Source organism: Salvia hispanica, chromosome 2, assembly GCF_029641045.1.
Source record: "Salvia hispanica isolate PSC_SH4W2 chromosome 2, Shi_PSC_v1, whole genome shotgun sequence".
Taxonomy (NCBI): Eukaryota; Viridiplantae; Streptophyta; class Magnoliopsida; order Lamiales; family Lamiaceae; genus Salvia; species Salvia hispanica.
The window spans coordinates 30,798,860-30,817,767 of NC_142693.1; the positions used below are offsets into that span (position 1 = coordinate 30,798,860).

An 18,908-nucleotide genomic window follows, 5' to 3' on the forward strand; every position below is an offset into this window, starting at 1 on the left:
TAAAGTACTAACTAACAGCGACATCATCTTCTTCAAATCAAATTGCATCAAAACTCAGCAGAAACAGGCGTGAAGCGTAATCGGAAAACGAGTAGACTGGAATTAAACAATTTAGCAAAGAACAATTAGGAACTAAACAGATCTACGGCTACTAGACGAAGTAAAACAGAAAGGAAAATAAAACTCAAAAATCCATGCACAACTTGAAATCCCCTGATCAGATCGAACCTCGAATGCTAAATCCACTCCGGATCCAAGCATCCGACACAAACTCCGGCCAAAAACATTCCTTAACTTCAGATTCAACAAACAACCTCCGATCAACAACCACAACACAGATCTACAGCCAAATTCCCCAGATCAAGCACCAAAGTGACAAAAACAGAGATTAACTTGCAACTTGCCGAAATAAAACTTCGAACAACAGGATCAATGTAGATCAACACGAGATAACACCAATATAACAGAAACTAAAGGAATGCATAGATAATTAGTAATAGCAACAACCAAATCGACTTCCAAAAGTGAAGTTCGAATGAAATAAAGTGCAAAGAACCGAAAGTAAATAGATTGTACCTTCGCCCTTCATGCGGACGGTGTTACGACTGACTTTCTCTCAAAAAATGAGACCCTTAAAACCCTAAACTACCCCAGAACTCCCATTAACCAAGTGTGTGTGTTGTGTGTGAGCTAAGAGCGAAAATTGTGTGTGTATTGTATGTTGCATGATCCTTTATTTATAGGCGTTGAAGTGGGGCCCAGCGAGGCATAGATAGTCTTTGTTGCCCTCAGCTATTGACTCCCTTCTTTTAGCCTCCTTTTCCTTCAATTCTGCTCACTTTTCCTTCATTCCTTCGCTAGTCCGTTTCCTCCAGCTTCTCCTGGATCTAGCGATTATGTCACACACCTGGCTTAAAAACTGTGTTAGACCCAGTAAATTATAGTGCTTTTCATCATATAACCGATGCATGAAATTAGCCTTATCAACCCTCTTGCCCAGCTTCTGAATGTAGTAAATAAGGGGGTCAATCAGAGGTGGATTATGGACTCTGGGTGCAGTTTTCATATGTGCCCCAACAAGAGTTGGTTCTATGAACTTCAAGAAGCAGAAGGGATTGTGCTTCTTGGCAACAACAATGTCTGTCAGATAAGGGGGATATGGAAAGTGAAATTATGCCTACAAGATGGTTCTATCAAGATACTTGCTGGAGTCAGATTTATTCCAGAGGTGAAGAGAAATTGAATCTCTCTGGGAATGTTGGAGCAGAAAGGCTTCAATATATTGCTTAATCAGGGAAAGATGTTTGTAAGGTCTGGGGATCAGGTGGTTTTAGTCATCATATCCTTTATCTCACTGCTAGGGCTGTTGATGGTGAAAGCAATGCAGTGACTGATGAAAACCTCAGGCTGTGGCACATGATGTTAGGCTATCCAGCTGAAGGAAGCATGAAAGAACTTGCAAAGAAGGGTCTGATTCCTGGAGATAGCAGCAACAAGATGGATCCCTGTGAGCAGTGTATTCTTGGAAAGGCAAAGAAAGCTCCCTATCCTACAGGTATTCACTCATCTGAGGCACCTCTTGACTACATACATAGTGATCTTTGGGGCCCCTCACCAGTTAGTTCAGTAGGTGGAGGGAGATATTATCTTTCTATTATTGATGACTATAATAGAAAGCTTTGGGTCTACATTCTTAAGGAAAAGTCAGAGACCTTTACTAAGTTCAAAATGTGGTGTAAGGAGGTGGAGTTAGAGAAAGGTAACAGTGTGAAGTGCCTTAGGATAGATAATGGCTTAGAATATCTATCCTCTAAGTTTGATCTGTTTTGCAAGGAGAAGGGTATGAAGAGGCACAAGACAGTCCCCTGCAAACCCCAGCAAAATGGGGTTGCAGAGAGGATGAATAGAACTATCCTAGAAAGAGTAAGGTGTCTGCTTCTTAGTTCTGGTTTGAGCAGCAGATTTTGGGGTTAGGCAGTGTATACAGCTGCCTATCTCATTAATAAGTGTCCTGCAACAGCTCTGAAATCTGAGACCCCAAATTATATGTGGTATGGGTCTCAGTGATTACTCAAAGTATAAGGTGTTTGGGTGTACAACATATGCTCATGCTAGACAGAGCAATCTTGAGGCTAGAGCTTTGAAGTGCATCATGCTTGACTATCAAAAGGATGTAAAAGGATATAGGCTCTGGTGCATTGAACCTGGGAAACAAAAGGTAATCATCAGTAGAGATGTGGTTTTTATTGAGAACCAAATGCCTTATTTGACAGAGGGCAAGAAACCTGATGAAGCTGAGAGTGATTTCTTCAAGGTGGAGTCAGTTAGGCTAAGCCAAGATGAAGGTGGAGTTAGTGACTCAGAACCAGTAGTTGATGATGATTCAAGTCAAGGTGGAGGCAATTCTGAGCCTTCAGCTACTAATGTCAGAGAATATCAAATTGCTAGAGATAAAGGGAAAAGGAATGTGAAACCTCCCCAGAAATTCTCTGATGAAGTCTACTATGCTCTTTGTGCTGCTGAGAGCATAGAGCTCACTGATCCTCTCACTTATGAGGAAGTTATGAGAAGTAAAGACAGAGAAAGATGGATATAAGCTATGAATGAAGAGATTGAGTCTTTACTCAAGAACAAAACCTGGATATTGGTGGATAAATCTCAGTTAAAGTGAGATGGAAAGGAAAGGAGGTTTGTAAGCTGCAAGTGGGTGTTTAAAAGGAAAATTTAAACCTCTGGAAAAGATAAAGTAAAGTTTAAAGATCGTTTGGTGGCTATAGGTTTTACACAACAAGAAGGTGTTGATTTTAATGAGGTGTTTTCCCCTGTTGTTAAGCACACTTCTATTAGGATATTGCTTGTTGTGGTGAATCAACTTGATTGGGAATTACAGCAGCTTGATGTGAAGACTGCTTTTCTCAATGGAGACCTTGAGGAGACTATTTTCATGGATCAGCCTGAGGGTTATATGAAGGTTGGAGAAGAAAGTAAGGTCTACTTGCTAAAGAAAAGCCTCTATGGACTTAAACAAAGTCCTAGGCAGTGGAATAAGAAGTTTGATGAGCATATGATGAGAATTGGCTTCATAAGGTCAAAGTTTGATGACTGCATTTACATAAAGAAAAATGGCAGTACTCCAGTTGTCTATCTATTACTTTATGTAGATGATAAGCTCCTTGTTGGGCCATCTGTGACTGAGATAAATAAAGTAAAGGCAGATCTGATGTCTAGTTTTGAAATGAAGGATCTGGGTAAAGCAAGAAAAATCCTGGTAACATCCAGAGAGGCTCTAAGAAATTATGTCTACTACAGACAGATTACATTGAGAAGGTTCTGAAGAGGTTCAAGATGGACAATGCCAAAGATGCCTCAACTCCTCTTTCACAAAGTTTCAAGCTATCAAAGGAGCAGGCTCCTAAATCTAAGCAAGAAGTACAGGAGATGGAGTCTATTCCTTATGATAGTGTGGTTGGAAGCATAATGTACACTATGATCTGCACTAGGCCAAAACCTGGCTCAATGGAGTCTATTCCTTATGATAGTGTGGTTGGAAGCATAATGTACACTATGATCTGCACTAGGCCAAACCTGGCTCATGCTATACCAGTTACTAGCAGGTACATGGCTGATCCTGGAAAGGAGCATTGGAATGCTCTTAAGTGGATTCTGAGGTATATGAAGTACACTAGTGACTGGGGAATTGTTTTTAGTGGCTATGATAAGGTGAGTGAAGAGGTAGTGGTGGGCTACTGTGATACTGACTATGCTACAAATCTAGACAATATGAAGTCCCAAACTTGGTATCTCTTTACTATGTTTGGTATTGTGATAAGCTGGAAATCAGGACTATAAGTGTTGTTGCTTTGTAAACAACAGAAGCTGAGTATATGGCTCTCACAACAGCTGTGCAGGAGAGCTTCTTGGTTCAGGGTGTGATCTCAGATTTTGGTTTTGATCAGAAAACCATGGTTGTTCATTGTGACAGCAGCTCAGCTATGTGTTTGGCTAAACATCAATATTTTTATGAGAGGAGCAAACACATAGATGTTAGGCTACATTTTATCAGGGATGAAACAGAAAAGGGAAGAGTGAAGGTGGTCAAGATTGACACTTTACACAATCCAGCTGATATGCTTAATAAAGTCTCTAGGGAGAGACAAGTTTGATCATTGCAAGGCATTGATCAAAGTTTGCTGAAGGACTGAAATGTGCACTCAGGTGGAGAATTGTAAGATTAGAGTTCACATTCAGTCTAGAACTCAAAGATAGAGTGCTAAAGAGTAGAGAAAGAAGCAAGAGAAACTAGCCGCTAGAGTTAGTTAGTTTGTTAGAAAGTAGTCGTTGAGGCTCTTGTTTCTTGTTTCTTGTTTCTTGTTTCTGTTGGTTAGTGGCAGTTACCACTTTAGTGTCAGCTATTAATAGCTCAATTTCATGTATCTTGTAGAGTCAGAAATTAATCAGTAGAGAGAATCTCTTTCTCCAAGAAACCCTCTCTCTCTATTTCCTCTTCAAGATTAGTGTGTGTTTTCTATGTGTGTGAGATTATTCATACCGTGAGTGTGTGAGATAATCAGAGTGTTTAGGTCTTGTTGTGCTAACAAAGTGTGCTCTAATATTTTTTTTTCTCTTTTTCTTTCTAATAATGTCTTGTATCTAGCTGGTCTAAATCTGTATCATAATCCAAATCAAATCATTTCTCTACAAACTAATACTATCATAATTCAGCAAACATCACTCACATCATGATGAGATGTGATAACATTGAAAAAAAATATTTAATGCCAGAAATTAACTTTAAGTAAATATAAGTAGCCACATATAATCAATGAATATAAATTCTTTTACCAAAAAAAATAGAATATAAATTCTAATCACAGAATATCGTTAAAGATTATTGTAAAAAAAAATACTATATGCATAAGAAAATCTTACAATTTTTGTTTATGCGCGATCGCAAGAGGAATTAGAATACAGAATCGCCGGCCATGGCTGCTTCTTCCGCCTCAACATCCTCTTCGATTTCTGCGCGGATTGAATTAATTTGGGTAATGCGTGACCTTCAAATTTCGGGTGAGTAAGAACCTTGTGGTGGACGGTGATGATGGCGGCGGAAGGCGCGACGGAGAAACTGAGGCTGCGGTTGGCATTTGGCAAACGCATCAGGATCCTCACTGCACTCCTGATTAATTGGTAAGTGAAATGGATATTCTATTTTAAATACAATAAAATATAAATATAATAAATTAGTGAAACGCGGAATTCATTATTAAAAATAATAGAAAATAATATCAATTAATTAATTGTAGATGGACGAAAAAGTAAACTGAAGGCAATTAATCATGGCGAAAGGAGTAAATATTTAATACTTTCACGGTCCCTAAAAAATATAGTTGAAATAATTTACTTGTGAATATTAGAACTCATTAATGATAAAGTAAAAGCAAAGGTGAAAAAGTTGTCATATATGGATATGAACTATTTGTATGGGACGGACGAAAAAAAAGGAAGTCGTCCTATTTCTGTGGAACAGGAGAGTAGGAACTATTTCCTCTTGAAAATTATGAACTTTCTATTTTTGAGAATAGTTAAACAACAAATTACTCCTACACATTTTTTTATTTACAACTTGAACAGTACACTATACTATTAATAATATGGAGTTCACTTTCTACTAACACTGCTTACACTAATTTTTAACTTTTTCTCTTACTTTATCAATTATATATTAAAACTCATATTATAATAAATGTTTGAACTTTTCAGGGATCGATAGGGTATATTCTTACTCTAATATGATTAGCCTTCGAGTATTTAATGAGTTTGACTAGTCATCCAAAAAGAGTAAGATATATACTATTAACAAAGGAATAAAGATCAGAATCATCCTAGGAAGGAAATAGAATTAAATCAGTATAAATTGATTTATATTGATTGAGCAATTGGTTGTAAATTGATTCTAGGAAATCATACCATATACACATATGTAAAACTCTATATAAAGAGTAGTAAGAACCGATGAATATACAACACACAATTTCCTACAATCTATCTCTTATACACTACTCTTCCCTCTTCTATGGCCGATACCAAAATTCTAGTTATACTTCTTCCTTCCCAATTAATATGACACATTTTTTTTTACCGTTCGTCACAACCAAGATGACAATAGTGGCGGATTCAGACCTAGAAATGAGGGCGGAAATAATAAAATAATTATAAAAATTAAAAAATAAAAAATTTAAATATAATACTTTAATATTTTGTTGGACTTGGGTTTATAACTTTCATCTCATTTGGACTTGATTTGTTACTTTTTTTTCTATTTTCAGGGCGATGCAGAGTCAAATGGAGGGAGCCACATGAAAATTTTACATCTGGATGGTATTTTGGGAGGTTAGAACATAAATTGACTTGACAAAAGTTATTGCATTTTTTATGATAAGCACATAAGAGCATTCACTATAATCGGTGAGCGACCGGCTAGCAGATACCCGGCGCTAGCCGGACCGCTCGCCGAACCATTGCAACCGGCGAGCGCGGATTCGGTGAGAATTTCGGTAAGCGCTCGACGATTCTCGGGCGCTGGCCGATGCGCTCGCCAATTCGCTCGCCGCCATTGTAGGCTGGCGAACGGCCAGAGCTATTTTTTTTTATTAAATTTTCGAAACACTATATATACACGATTTTCACGTCATTTTCATTTGCACTACTTGTTTTAACGAGTTTTCTCTCTTTCTTAATTTCTGTACAAGAGCAATAACGCGAAATGAGTAACGAGGGTGGTAGTAGTAGTGATGAGGAGTACGAACGGCAAATGGACGAAGCATTGGAGGCCTATACGGAGGTGAGATAGACCGTTGAGGATGTAGGTGTACAACTGACTAATTGGGCAAATGAGGATGAAGCCAGTCCAAGCCACGGCGTGGCCACCCCCAACGTACGAATGGGGGTACCTCACGATTAAGTCGGCCGCCTCCAGACACATGCCGACATGCGCCAAGTGGATGCTCATATACAATTCCAGAAGGATTTAATTGAAGAGTTGTGGGCACGGAGGACTGCACGTCGATAGTTTTTTTGTTTTATGTAATTTTTTTTATTATGTAATTTATTTTAAGTAATGTAATTTTTTTTATTTTAATGAAATTAATGAATTTTTTCCGTATATGTTTAATTCTGCATTTTATGTTTAATTCCGTAAATTTAGTTGTTTTTTTAATAGTGTTGATGATGTAGCTAACCTGTGGCTAGCCTATTGCTTGTCCAGTTGTTTGTCCTGATGATGTGGCAGGAAGAGTTTTAGTGTTGAATGATATGGTAGGAGGAGAAATAAGCTAGCCTATGGCTGACCTATTTACCACAGTGGATGCTCTAAAACATTCTTTTAAACTATCCAGCATAATTGATTTAATGTTTTATTGTCCTCCAATTTTTAAAGGGATCTCCGTCACTCATATCAATCCAAAAAGACTAATCTCTTGAAGACATCATCATTCCACTCACAACATACTCAAACAATTTACTAAAATCATGTCAAAACCAACTAGGTCATTAGTGTGTGAATGGAGAAAGCACACTCAATAGTAAAAAGCTAGATAGAACTTAAGAAAGAAGTAGGACTTGGAGGTATTGGAATCTCCACAGTTCCTTCCAACATTAGGAGAACTTTCTTCATAGTTGGACGCAGCGACGGATCATATTGCACACACCAAATCCCTATCTACACCATCCTCTCCACTTTCCTCTCCTCCACCATCTCCGACCCCACGAGATTCCCAATCAGCCCCGTTGCATAACAGTCGTAAACCCAATCCTCGAGAATGGCCTCATCCTCACTCCTGCTCCGATCAACACACTTCCTACAACATATGATCTCCAGCAGCATCACTCCGAAGCTATACACATCCGCTTTCACTGTGATTGCCTGGTTTTGGTACCACTCTGGTGCAACATAACCTCTAGTCCCTCTTATCCCATTATGTGTATTAGTCTGATCTTGCTTCAACAGCTTCGCCAGCCAAAAATCAGATATCTTGGCGCACCAGTTCTCGTCCATGAGTATGTTCTGAGGCTTTATATCGCAGTGAATGATCTACGTCTCACACTCATGGTACAGATACAGTATCCCTCTCGACATATCACGGGCGATATCCACCCGTTCCTCCCAGTTCGGCTGTTTCTCTTGATTGAAAAGTATGTCTGCAAGGGATCCATTGCTCATGTACTCAAGCACCAACAGTTTGTTGTCTCCATCAAAGCAGTAACCTAGGAACCGGACTAGGTTCCTGTGATACATCTTCCCAATCGTCTTCAGCTCCGTCTGGAACTCTATCTCTCCTTGCGCGAATTCCTTCTCCAACCTCTTCACCGCCACCATTTTCAGGCCATTATGCAAAACCCCTTTGAACACCGTGCCAGATGCTACTCTCCCCAACTCTTCCTTGAAGCCATTTGTTGCTTCGAACAGATGCTCGAATGTGAACACTTGCAGTGAAATGCCCTCGACAAAGTTAGCTCCATCATCCTTACTGATCTTGTTGTAGTCCTTCCGTTTCTTGTGAGCGAAGAACACAGAAACTAACAAGGCCAAGACGCCTATTGACATAAGCACAATGCCAATGATGAGGATGTCTATACGCGGCTCTTTCTTGGCGATGATTTTAGTATCAGAATCGCCTCCCATGTCGGGTACCACGGTTGTACTGAAGCGAACGAGAGCCACGTTTGAGCTATCCAGAGCCCTTCTTCCATATCTTAACGGAAGCCTCTGTTTTTTGCATTGGCCGTCTTTATAGAAGGCTGCTTCACAGCTGCAGTCATCGAGGCATGCTTTGCTACACTCTTCTTCACTCGACTTATCCAAATTCTCATACCAGTCATCCTCCCATTCGGTGTTTACGACTCTTCTCATTTCGTACTTCAATCTATCGTCAATTTTGGGACAGCCCTGCGTGGAGAATGATCTTGAACAGCCAGCTGTGCGGTTGCCGGCCTGATCGTTGACGAAACCGGGAATACACTGACATACTGGCACAATATCCATGAGAAGGCAGAAGGAGTTGATTCCGCAAAAACCTTTTGGAACACACTCGTCGTCCGTGGAGGATGATAGGTTCTTGACCTATCGAGACTGAGCACCACGACCTGAACGAACAAATAGAGGAAAAGATAAACCCTAGTTGAGGTGCTAGGGGGCAATTTCCGCCAGAACCAAGAATGAGAATAGAAGTTTATTTCATATTTCTCAATGAATCAAAATACTAGAGAATTCTATAATTTATAGAATTCTAAACCCTAAACATATCTTGCTAAGCATGCAAAATAATTAAATATAAAAGATTACAAAAGATATGCAAAATCAAATCAAATACTATTAAAAGATAAGTTGGAGATTGAGAGAGATCTGGACGTGATCTTGTGCGTGATTTAGATGCTCGAGGACCCTATCAACTCTCCCCCGGTTGAAATCCACCTTGTCCTCAAGGTGGGAAAAGGAAATAAGCACTGCTAAAGTTACACCATATCTTGGCTTCTACAGCAACACCCGTAGTTGCAGCTCTACGTTCTCCTTCATTGTGGATGCCTATTGAGAAGGCTGCAGTGAAGTCTTCCAATGTTCCATAGCGGATCAGTTTGGACACATCAAAAGGTCCCGGATCAAATATGCGAACCCCAATTACGCCACCAAATTGACAAGGTGCACGGCACCACGCAACCACTTTGAGCATAAAACTATAGTCCAAAATACAAGAACCTGCAAAAATCAATTCATCTTTCGAGAATCCCAGACGTGTCACGTCCATGCGCAGAGGGATCGCACGGCCATCCGAGGCCTGAGACAAACAGAACAAGTCTTTCTCCACCGACTTAACGTCTTTGGGCATAGCTTGGCCTCCACGTGCCAATTCAACAACTTCAGTTTGTGGCTTTGCCTCGGCCTCTACCAACTCTTCAACTACCACACTTTGTGCTTCAGCCACGTCATTTTTTGGTTCGATCTTCTCAGCCCCAGCAGCTGTCTCCTCTGTTTTCATATCCTGTTGTGATTCAACTGTATTTTCTTTAACCGGATCAGCTTCAGATTTGGCTAAACATTCAATAGGCTCGGCTGGTGGAGCCTCTTCCACAGCAGGAGCTGCCTTTTCGACCGCTTGAGTAGGAGTTTGTTCTACCTCCTCTTTCTTTACTTCTGTTGATTCACACTCAGGGTTTTCAATTTTTTCCATCTTGTCACTATCGATGGTGACTAACTGCCTTTCATCGGCCCTCTCTATTAAATCTGGAGAAAATTGGTAATAGACTGCCACCAAGAAATCCTCCCACGAACCATCAATGTCAGTTTTTTGATAAGTATGAAACCAATCGGTTACCGGTGGATCGAACAAGTATTTCGTAAGATAAAGGCGATCATCAAGCGGAGTGTAGTAGTGGTTGTAATACTCTTGGACCTTACAGATCCAATTCAGTGCCATTTTTCCGTCAAAACGTGGAGGTTTGAGGCGTGGCATGGAATAAGACTTGAAACCCATCGGTTCCTGCGTGACCGACGGAGGGGGCGACCAACGCTGCGGAGGCGAACGCTCGTCAAGGCTGTCTGAATTCTCCTCGGATTGTGCTTGCTGCCCAAACGTGGCAAGAAATTCTCCATGAGCGCTGACTAGGCAACGTAGTTCCACGAGCATCTCCCTGATATCGCAGAGATCAAGTTGTTGTGATTCCTTGAGAAGCGACATTGAGCTCGGATATCTTAGGAATCAATTTGGATTAATACCTTAACCCAACAAAATTTATGGCAAAAAGATAAAGAAAAGTGGCGTGAGTTTGTGATAGGATAACTAAGCCTAGATTGAGCTCTAGGTGTTTCACGTGAACCGTAAAAATGGGGAGAAGAGTAAATCAATGGAAGCACCAGTTGATAAGTCCTTGACCTATCGAGACTGAGCACCACGACCTGAACGAACAAATAGAGGAAAAGATAAACCCTAGTTGAGGTGCTAGGGGGCGATTTCCGCCAGAACCAAGAATGAGAATAGAAGTTTATTTCATATTTCTCAATGAATCAAAATACTGGAGAATTCTATAATTTATAGAATTCTAAACCTTAAACATATCTTGCTAAGCAAGCAAAATAATTAAATATAAAAGATTACAAAAGATATGCAAAATCAAATCAAATACTATTAAAAGATAAGTTGGAGATTGAGAGAGATCTGGACGTGATCTTGTGCGTGATTTAGATGCTCGAGGACCCTATCAGAGGACCATCTCCTGGAGATGGTGAGATTACCGAGAGACATAGAGTAGATGCGGAAGATTCCTCCAACGTCGAGCCTCATGAAATTGACGTTTCCTTGCATAGGGAATCCACCATTGGTTATATTCCGCAGAGGCAAGCTACCGCTGAGCTGATAAAGGCGGCCGTCGCTGTCGAGGTTGAGAGAGACGTTAACTGCTCCGTCTGGCTTTTGAACATAGTAAGCGTATGGATCTATGTCCGGTGTGTTGATAGGATACTGCACGAGGTATCCATCGGTCTGCATCTTCAGCCTGAAAATCCCTCTTCCGTAGTCGGTCTCAGAGGCGCTGGAGAAGATCTCTTGCCCATTAGAGATGTGCTGGCCGGGGAGGAGGGTGTCTGTCGGGTGGTTGAAGCTCTGCCAGATGATTCTTGAATCGGAATCATAGAGAACAAAGTTTCCGTTGTCATGCATTGATGCCAAGGCGATGGTTGCCCTGACGCTGATGACGTCTACGTCTTGGCCTTGTCTACGGCGGAGGACTAGCCGGCCCTCGGGGGATAGTAGGAGGGAGATGACTTCGTTGGGGACAGTCGGATCGGTGTCCCTATTCGCAGTCCAGACGACGGTTTTGTTGGGAAGAAAGATGCCAACAGCGTAGCTGTTGACGTGTTGGGGGAAGAATCCGAAGGCGAAGACGCCGGAGGGGGAAGGCCAGGAGGAGTTGGGAGTGAGGGAAGAGCCTAAGGTGATGTTGGAGGGTCTTCTTTGAGCTTGTGCTGCTGTCGAAATGAGAAGGAGAGACAAGATTGTTAGGATGGACATTGCTGTTTTTTTAAGTATTGTTATGCTCTTTTCACTGCTTGTTTCTTTAGACTTTAGAGGGGTTTAACCATTAATTTATACTACTATAAATTGTTTAGGGGAAGGCGTAGTGCTTTTTTCCAATAGTTCAACAATTCTACAACTTAAATGTGACAAATTTAGTCCTGTCAATTTCCATGAAGTCTTTGTCTTAAGAAAAGACTTGGTCTTACATACTTGGAATAAGTGGATGTTATCATGTTAATACTATACAAAAATTTTACAAAAATCTCTAATTCATAATTACTGTTTCATTTCATACTTCTTTACTATTATAAGAGGCAAAAATTTAATTAATCATATTTCTTTTGTAATGATTACTCCCTCCGTCCACGATTAAAAGTCTCATTTCTAAATGGCACGGGTTTTAAGAAATGTTAAGAATAGTGGGTGGAAGAAAGTTATTGGAATAGGGGTCCCACTTGTATATATTAGTTTTAAATGATATGTGAGTGGAATGAGTTAGTGGAATGTAGGGTCTCTTTACCATTTATGGTAATTATGAACCAGGACTCTTAATTGTGGACCGACCAAAATGGAAAAACGGGACTCTTATTCATGGACGGAGGAAGTAATTCTAATCATAACCATCATATCAAAATATACCAATATTTTTAATTATTAATTATAAAAAATATGAAATCTAAAATTCATTTGAAAGTTCAAAATATAATTTTCTATTTTATAAAAAAATTCTTAATCATAATTCCTTTAACGTCTAATTAATTTCAAAATGTTGAAAAAGTCAACCCATTATTTTTGCCACCGATTGGAATCTTCAAATCCTCCTTTCTGTTTGCTTGTGTTCAGTTTATAGATTATAACATTACTACGGTAATGACTAATGAGTGAACACTCCGACTCCGAAAAGATCTCTGACTTTTTTTAGAATTTTTTTTCCTATATTTCACACTGTTTTAGAATTTTTGCTATTTTTCACTTTATATGTTTGTTTTGAGAGCAATTTTAGTCCTATCTGCATTTTAGAAATTTCATGGTGGTAATCATGTAACGTGATAAATTTAGTGCTGAAAATAAATAATAAGAGCATCTAATACACTCTCCGTCCATGAAAAGTTGTCCAGTTTTTCTATTTTTGTCCGTCCGTCAAAAGTTGTCCATTTTCCACTAACTCTTTATACCCACATTCTATTATAAAACTAACTCTCGTTCTACTAACTTTTTCAACCCACTTTTCTCTACATTTCTTAAAATTCGTGTCAAGTCAAACTTGGACAATATTTCATGGACGGAGGGAGTAAATAATTTATCAAGCATAGATTAGCAGTGTTGCCCGGAATGAATAGAAACACACTACAAAGGGAGAGATTTGAGTCGTTGGCCCCATGTGATTCTACGAGAACGACGACATCGATAGTTAATTCTTGCAACATGCCCCATTTCGACGGCAAGAGACATCAATATATTCCATCGTTAACATGCGACATGCCCCATTTCGACGGCAATAGTGTTTATCCTCGCTCATATGTTCAAACTTCAAACAATTACATCACACGACATCATATAGTTGTGGAATTTTCTTCAAGACCACAAGTATACATACATGTTGTGGAACCATGACTTTAATGATTATTACATGTGTTGTGGAATTTCTTCAAGACCGACACTTTAATGATAGCTGCAACGAAAATTGAGAACACAAAAGCATTGGTGGAAATTGAAGCACTAGAGGTAAATATTTCACAAAACTTTTTTCTTTATTACTCTTTCCACCTCCAACCCTTTGTTAGGGTTAGGGTTTAGGGTTTAGGGTTTAGTGTTTATCATCGTTAAAATTTTTCATCATGCGACATGCCCCATTTCGACGACATGCCCCATTTCGACATGCCCCATTATGCGACATGCCCCATTTCGAAGCCCAAACAAGATCATCCAACATCACCGTAGGCTCTTCCCTCACACCCACCTCCAACTCCACATGGTCTTCCCCCTCCGGTGTGTACGCCTTCGGATTCTTCCCCCATCATGCCAACAGCTACGCTGTCGGCATCTTTCTTCCCGACAAAACCGTCGTCTGGACAGCGAATAGGGACACCAATCCAACCGTCCCCGACGACGTCGTCTCCCTTCTACTATCTACCGACGGCAGGCTAATCCTGCGCCGGAGGCAAGGCCAAGACGTAGACGTCATCAACCTCTCCGCAGCCAATGCGTCAGCCTCAATGCTCGACAACGGAAACTTTGTTCTCTACGATTCAAATTCAAGAATAATCTGGCAGGGCTTCGACCACCCGACCACCACCCTCCTCCCCGGCCAGCACATCTCTAATGGGCAAGAGATCTTCTCCAGCGCCTCTGAGACCGACCACGGGAGACGGATTTTCAGGCTGAGGATGCAGACCGATGGAAACCTCGTGCAGTATCCTATCGACACGCCCAACACAGCGCCTTATGCTTACCATGCACCAGGCACAAACAGAGCAGGTAGTAATGTCTCTCTAAACCTTGACAATGATGGCCGTCTTTATCTGCTCAACGGTAGCTTGCCTCTGTGGAATATAAGCAGTGATCGATTCCCTACGCAAGGATACCTCAATTTCATGAGGCTCGGCGTTGGAGGAATCTTCCGCATCTACTCTCTGTCTCTTGATGGGATCAGGAAGACGAGATGGTCCTCCACCTACGACGAGTGTCAACCCAAAGGCTTCTGCGGTGTCAACTCCTTCTGCATTCTCATGGATAATGTGCCTGAATGTAAGTGTCTTCCCGGTTTCGTCTCTGCTCATTCCGGCAACAACACAGCCAGATGTTCTAGAACCTTCTCTATGCAGGGCTGTCCCATAGTTGATGGTGGATTGAAGTACGAAATGAAAATAATCGAAAACACGGAATGGGAGGATAACTCGTATGAGAGTTTGAAAATGATGATAAGTGAAAAGGAGTGCAGCAAAGCATGCCTAGATGACTGCAGCTGCGAAGCAGCCTTCTTTAAAGACGGCGAATGCAAAAAACAGAGACTTCCGTTAAGATTCGGAAGAAGGTCGCTGGGAAACTCAAACATGGCAGCTCTTGTTCGCGTTAGTACAGCCATTGTACCCGACATGGGAGGCGATTCCGACCATAAAAGAGTCATCAAGAATGAACAGCGTAGAGACATCCTCATCACCGGCATTGTGCTTATGTTTATAGGCGTCTTGGCCTTGTCGATTTCGGTGATCATCGCTCACATGAAACGGAAGGACTACAAAAAGATCAGCAAGGAAGTTGAAGCTAATTTCGCGGAGGGCATTTCGTTGCAAGTGTTCACATACGAGCATATGTACGAAGCAACAAATGGCTTCAAGGAAGAGGTGGGGAGAGGAGCATCTGGCACGGTGTTCAAAGGGGTTCTGCAGAATGGCCAGAAAACGGTGGCGGTGAAGAGGTTGGAGAAGGAATTCGCACAAGGAGAGATAGAGTTCCAGACAGAGTTGAAGACGATTGGGAAGATGTATCACCGGAACCTAGTCCGGCTCCTAGGTTACTGCTTTAATGGAGACAACAAATTGTTGGTGTTTGAGTACATGAGCAACAGATCCCTTGCAGACATACTTTTCAATCAAGAGAAATGTCCGAACTGGGAGGAACGGATGGACATCGCTCGAGATATATCGAGGGGGATATTGTATCTGCACCAAGAGTGCGAGACGCAGATCATTCACTGTGATATAAAGCCTCAGAACATACTCATGGACGAGAACTGGTGTGCCAAGATATCGGATTTCGGGCTGGCGAAGCTTCTTAAGCAAGACCAGACTAATACGTATACTGAGATAAGAGGGACTAAGGGCTATGTAGTGCCAGAGTGGTACCAAAAGCAGGCGATCACGGTGAAAGCAGATGTTTATAGCTTTGGAGTGATGTTGTTGGAGATCATATGCTGTAGGAAGTGTGTTGATTATAACAGGAGAGAGGATGAGGCGATTCTTGAGGAATGGGTTTATGACTGTTATTCATCGAGGAAGATTGGGAGTCTGATCGTACTATCCCCACCCAATAGCATCATCAGTCCATCCAACCAAAAATCAATTCCTCCAGTGGAAAGAACTCTATGTAGATGTAAAACAAGACAATGCAACATTCATATAGATTGAACTCATAATGAACAAATCCAAATATAGACATTGTTTTCAAACACATCTTCGAGCGTAGACAATTATATAACTGAATGGACTGAAAAAATAGAACTGCAAGCTGATATCCTAATACCACATCCAATAAAACAAGCTGAAATCTCACAAGCGAAGTCTCCACCTATTTTACTATCATTTTCATATAGGCATTGTAACCAATATTTAGTTCGAGAAATTACATTCCGTACCAAGAGAGGGGGGCACAGATGTCCAGAGCCTGCAATAGATACCCAAACTTGTTGTCAGCCTACACATCTTCCACGAAAATAAGAACCACAAATATGAATTTTAATGGTTATTGTTAAGTTTTTGTAATATCAAATCAAGGGACTGAACATTGTCAAAATAATAGCAGTATCCACATAGCTCAAGTGCCTCCTCTAAAATGATGTTTCCCTTGCAAATCTAAATCTCTCTGGATTTGCCAAATTCATGACAAACAAATCATTATAATTTGGGTACATTATGCCTCTAACATGAGATGTACCATTAAATTGGTGGTGGAGCCACATATTGGAGAAGAAACGGCAGCCTACAAGATAAACATAAAAGCATTTTATGATAAAATACGGCCTTTTGTGAGGTTTTATTTTTAGCATTTTAAAAGGGACAAACTTTTGGAGACAGTCTAAAATAAAACAAAAATGTAACTAACTTCAGGGACAGATGGATGGTATTTTGGGAAGTTAGAACATATGAATGACTTGATAAAAATTTTTGCATTTTCGATGATACTGAAAAAAGGACACCTTCTTTTAAACTATCTAGCATAATTGATTTAAGCTTATATTGTCCTCCAATTTTTAAAGGAATCTCCGTCACTTAGCTCAATACACTCAAAACAATTTATTAAAATTTGTGACAAAACCAACTAGTTCGTGAATGGAGAATGCACACTCATACCAAAAAGCTAGATGGAACTTAAGAAAGAAGTAGGACATGGAGGTATGGGAATCTCGACCGTTCCCTCCAACATTAGCAGAACTTTTTTCATAGTTGGACGTAGCGATGGATCATATTGCACGCACCATATTCCTATCTTCACCATCCTCTCCACTTTCCTCCCCTCCACCATTTCATCCCCCACCAGACTCCCAATCTTCCCTGTTGCATAACAGTCGTAAACCCATTCCTCAAGAATTGCCTCATCCTCACTCCTGCTATAATCAACACACTTTCTACAACATATAATCTCCAGCAGCATCACTCCAAAGCTATAAACATCCGCTTTCACTGTGATCGCCTGCTTTTGGTACCACTCTGGTGCAACATAGCCTTTAGTCCCTCTTATCCCAGTGTACGTATTAGTCTGATCTTGCTTCAATAGCTTTGCCAGCCCGAAATCCGATATCTTGGCACACCAGTTCTCGTCCATTAGTATGTTCCGAGGCTTGATGTCACAGTGAATGATCTGCGTATCGCACTCTTGGTGCAGATACAGTATCCCTCTCGATATATCTCAAGCAATCTCGACCCGTTCTTCCCAACTAGGCCGTTTCTCTTGATTGAAAAGTATGTCTGCGAGGGACCCGTTACGCATGAACTCAAACACCAGCAGTTTATTGTCTCTGTCGAAGCAGTAACCTAGGAGCCGAACTAGGTTTCGGTGATACATCTTCCCAATCGTCTTCAGCTCTGTTTGGAACTCTATCTCTCCTTGTGCGAATTCCTTCTCCAACCTCTTCACTGCCGCCATTTTCAGGCCATTATGCAAAACCCCTTTAAAAACCGTGCCAGATGCTCCTCTCCCCAACCTCGAATGTGAACACTTGCAGTGAAATGCCCTCGACAAAGTTTGCTCTGTCATCCTTACTGATGTTCTTGTAGTCCTTCCCTTTCTTGTGAGCGAAGAACACAGAAATTAACAAGGCCAAGACGCCTATAGACATAACCACAATGCCAATGATGAGGATGTCTATACGCTGCTCTTTCTTGGTGATGATTTTAGTATCAGAATCGCCTCCCATGTCGGGTACCATGGTTGTACTGTAGCGAACGAGAGCCATGTTCAAGCTTTCCAGAGACCTTCTTCCATATCTTAACGGAAGCCTCTGCTTTTTACATTGGCCGTTTTCATAGAAGGCTGCTTCACAGTTGCAGTCATCGAGGCATGCTTTGTTGCAATCTTCTTCCATTCGGTGTTTTCGACTCTTCGCATTTCGTATTTCGAAGTATCCTCAATTTTGGGACAGCCCGGAACAGAGAAGGCTCTAGAACAGCCGGATGTGCGGTTGCCTGAACGTTGGCGAAACCGGGAAGACACTGACAATCCGGTTTATTATCCAACAGAATGCAGAAGGCGTTGATTCCTGTTAGCTCACATAATCCATCTCACACATGTGCCACTTCCAATGATGATTCGATGGATGGCCAACGTGGAAAGCTTGCAGTATCTGTTCCAGATCATCACATCAAAATGGATAGAATTGACGATGCCAACTCATCTCTGAAAACCAACAATATTTTGCTGCAATCTTGTTAATAATATTCTGTATATATATCCCTTAGTTAGTTAGCATCTTTGTCTTTTAGTGATTGATAATATCTAGATCCTTCCTATGCTATGCATATATAGCTAATTATGTAGTCCTTGTAGACCATCTTTTTGAGCAATACGACAGTGAACTTTCTCCCATATTACTTTTGTGTTTCCTATCATGGTATCACGAGCACAGCT

At 40.9% G+C, this 18,908-nt stretch overlaps 1 protein-coding gene and 2 pseudogenes across 1 annotated transcript; 1 reads left to right on the forward strand and 2 right to left on the reverse strand.

Annotated features, from left to right (window-relative positions):
* Positions 1 to 7,535: 7,535 nt before the first annotated feature.
* LOC148932143 (G-type lectin S-receptor-like serine/threonine-protein kinase LECRK3) lies at positions 7,536 to 12,074 on the reverse strand (annotated as a pseudogene).
* Positions 12,075 to 13,960: 1,886 nt separating this feature from the next.
* On the forward strand, positions 13,961 to 16,192 carry LOC148932144 (G-type lectin S-receptor-like serine/threonine-protein kinase LECRK3). Its single transcript, XM_089065007.1, has one exon. It carries the CDS (start codon positions 13,961 to 13,963, stop codon positions 16,190 to 16,192), a length of 2,232 nt encoding a protein of 743 aa, XP_088921133.1.
* An 885-nt stretch (positions 16,193 to 17,077) lies between these two features.
* On the reverse strand, positions 17,078 to 18,366 carry LOC125192418 (G-type lectin S-receptor-like serine/threonine-protein kinase LECRK2; annotated as a pseudogene).
* Between the last annotated feature and the right edge of the window lie 542 nt (positions 18,367 to 18,908).

What these genes read in the sequence shown, in the direction of transcription:
- LOC148932144 (XM_089065007.1), top strand. Translation starts at nt 13,961, where the DNA reads ATGCCCCATTTCGAAGCCCAAACAAGATCATCCAACATCACCGTAGGC.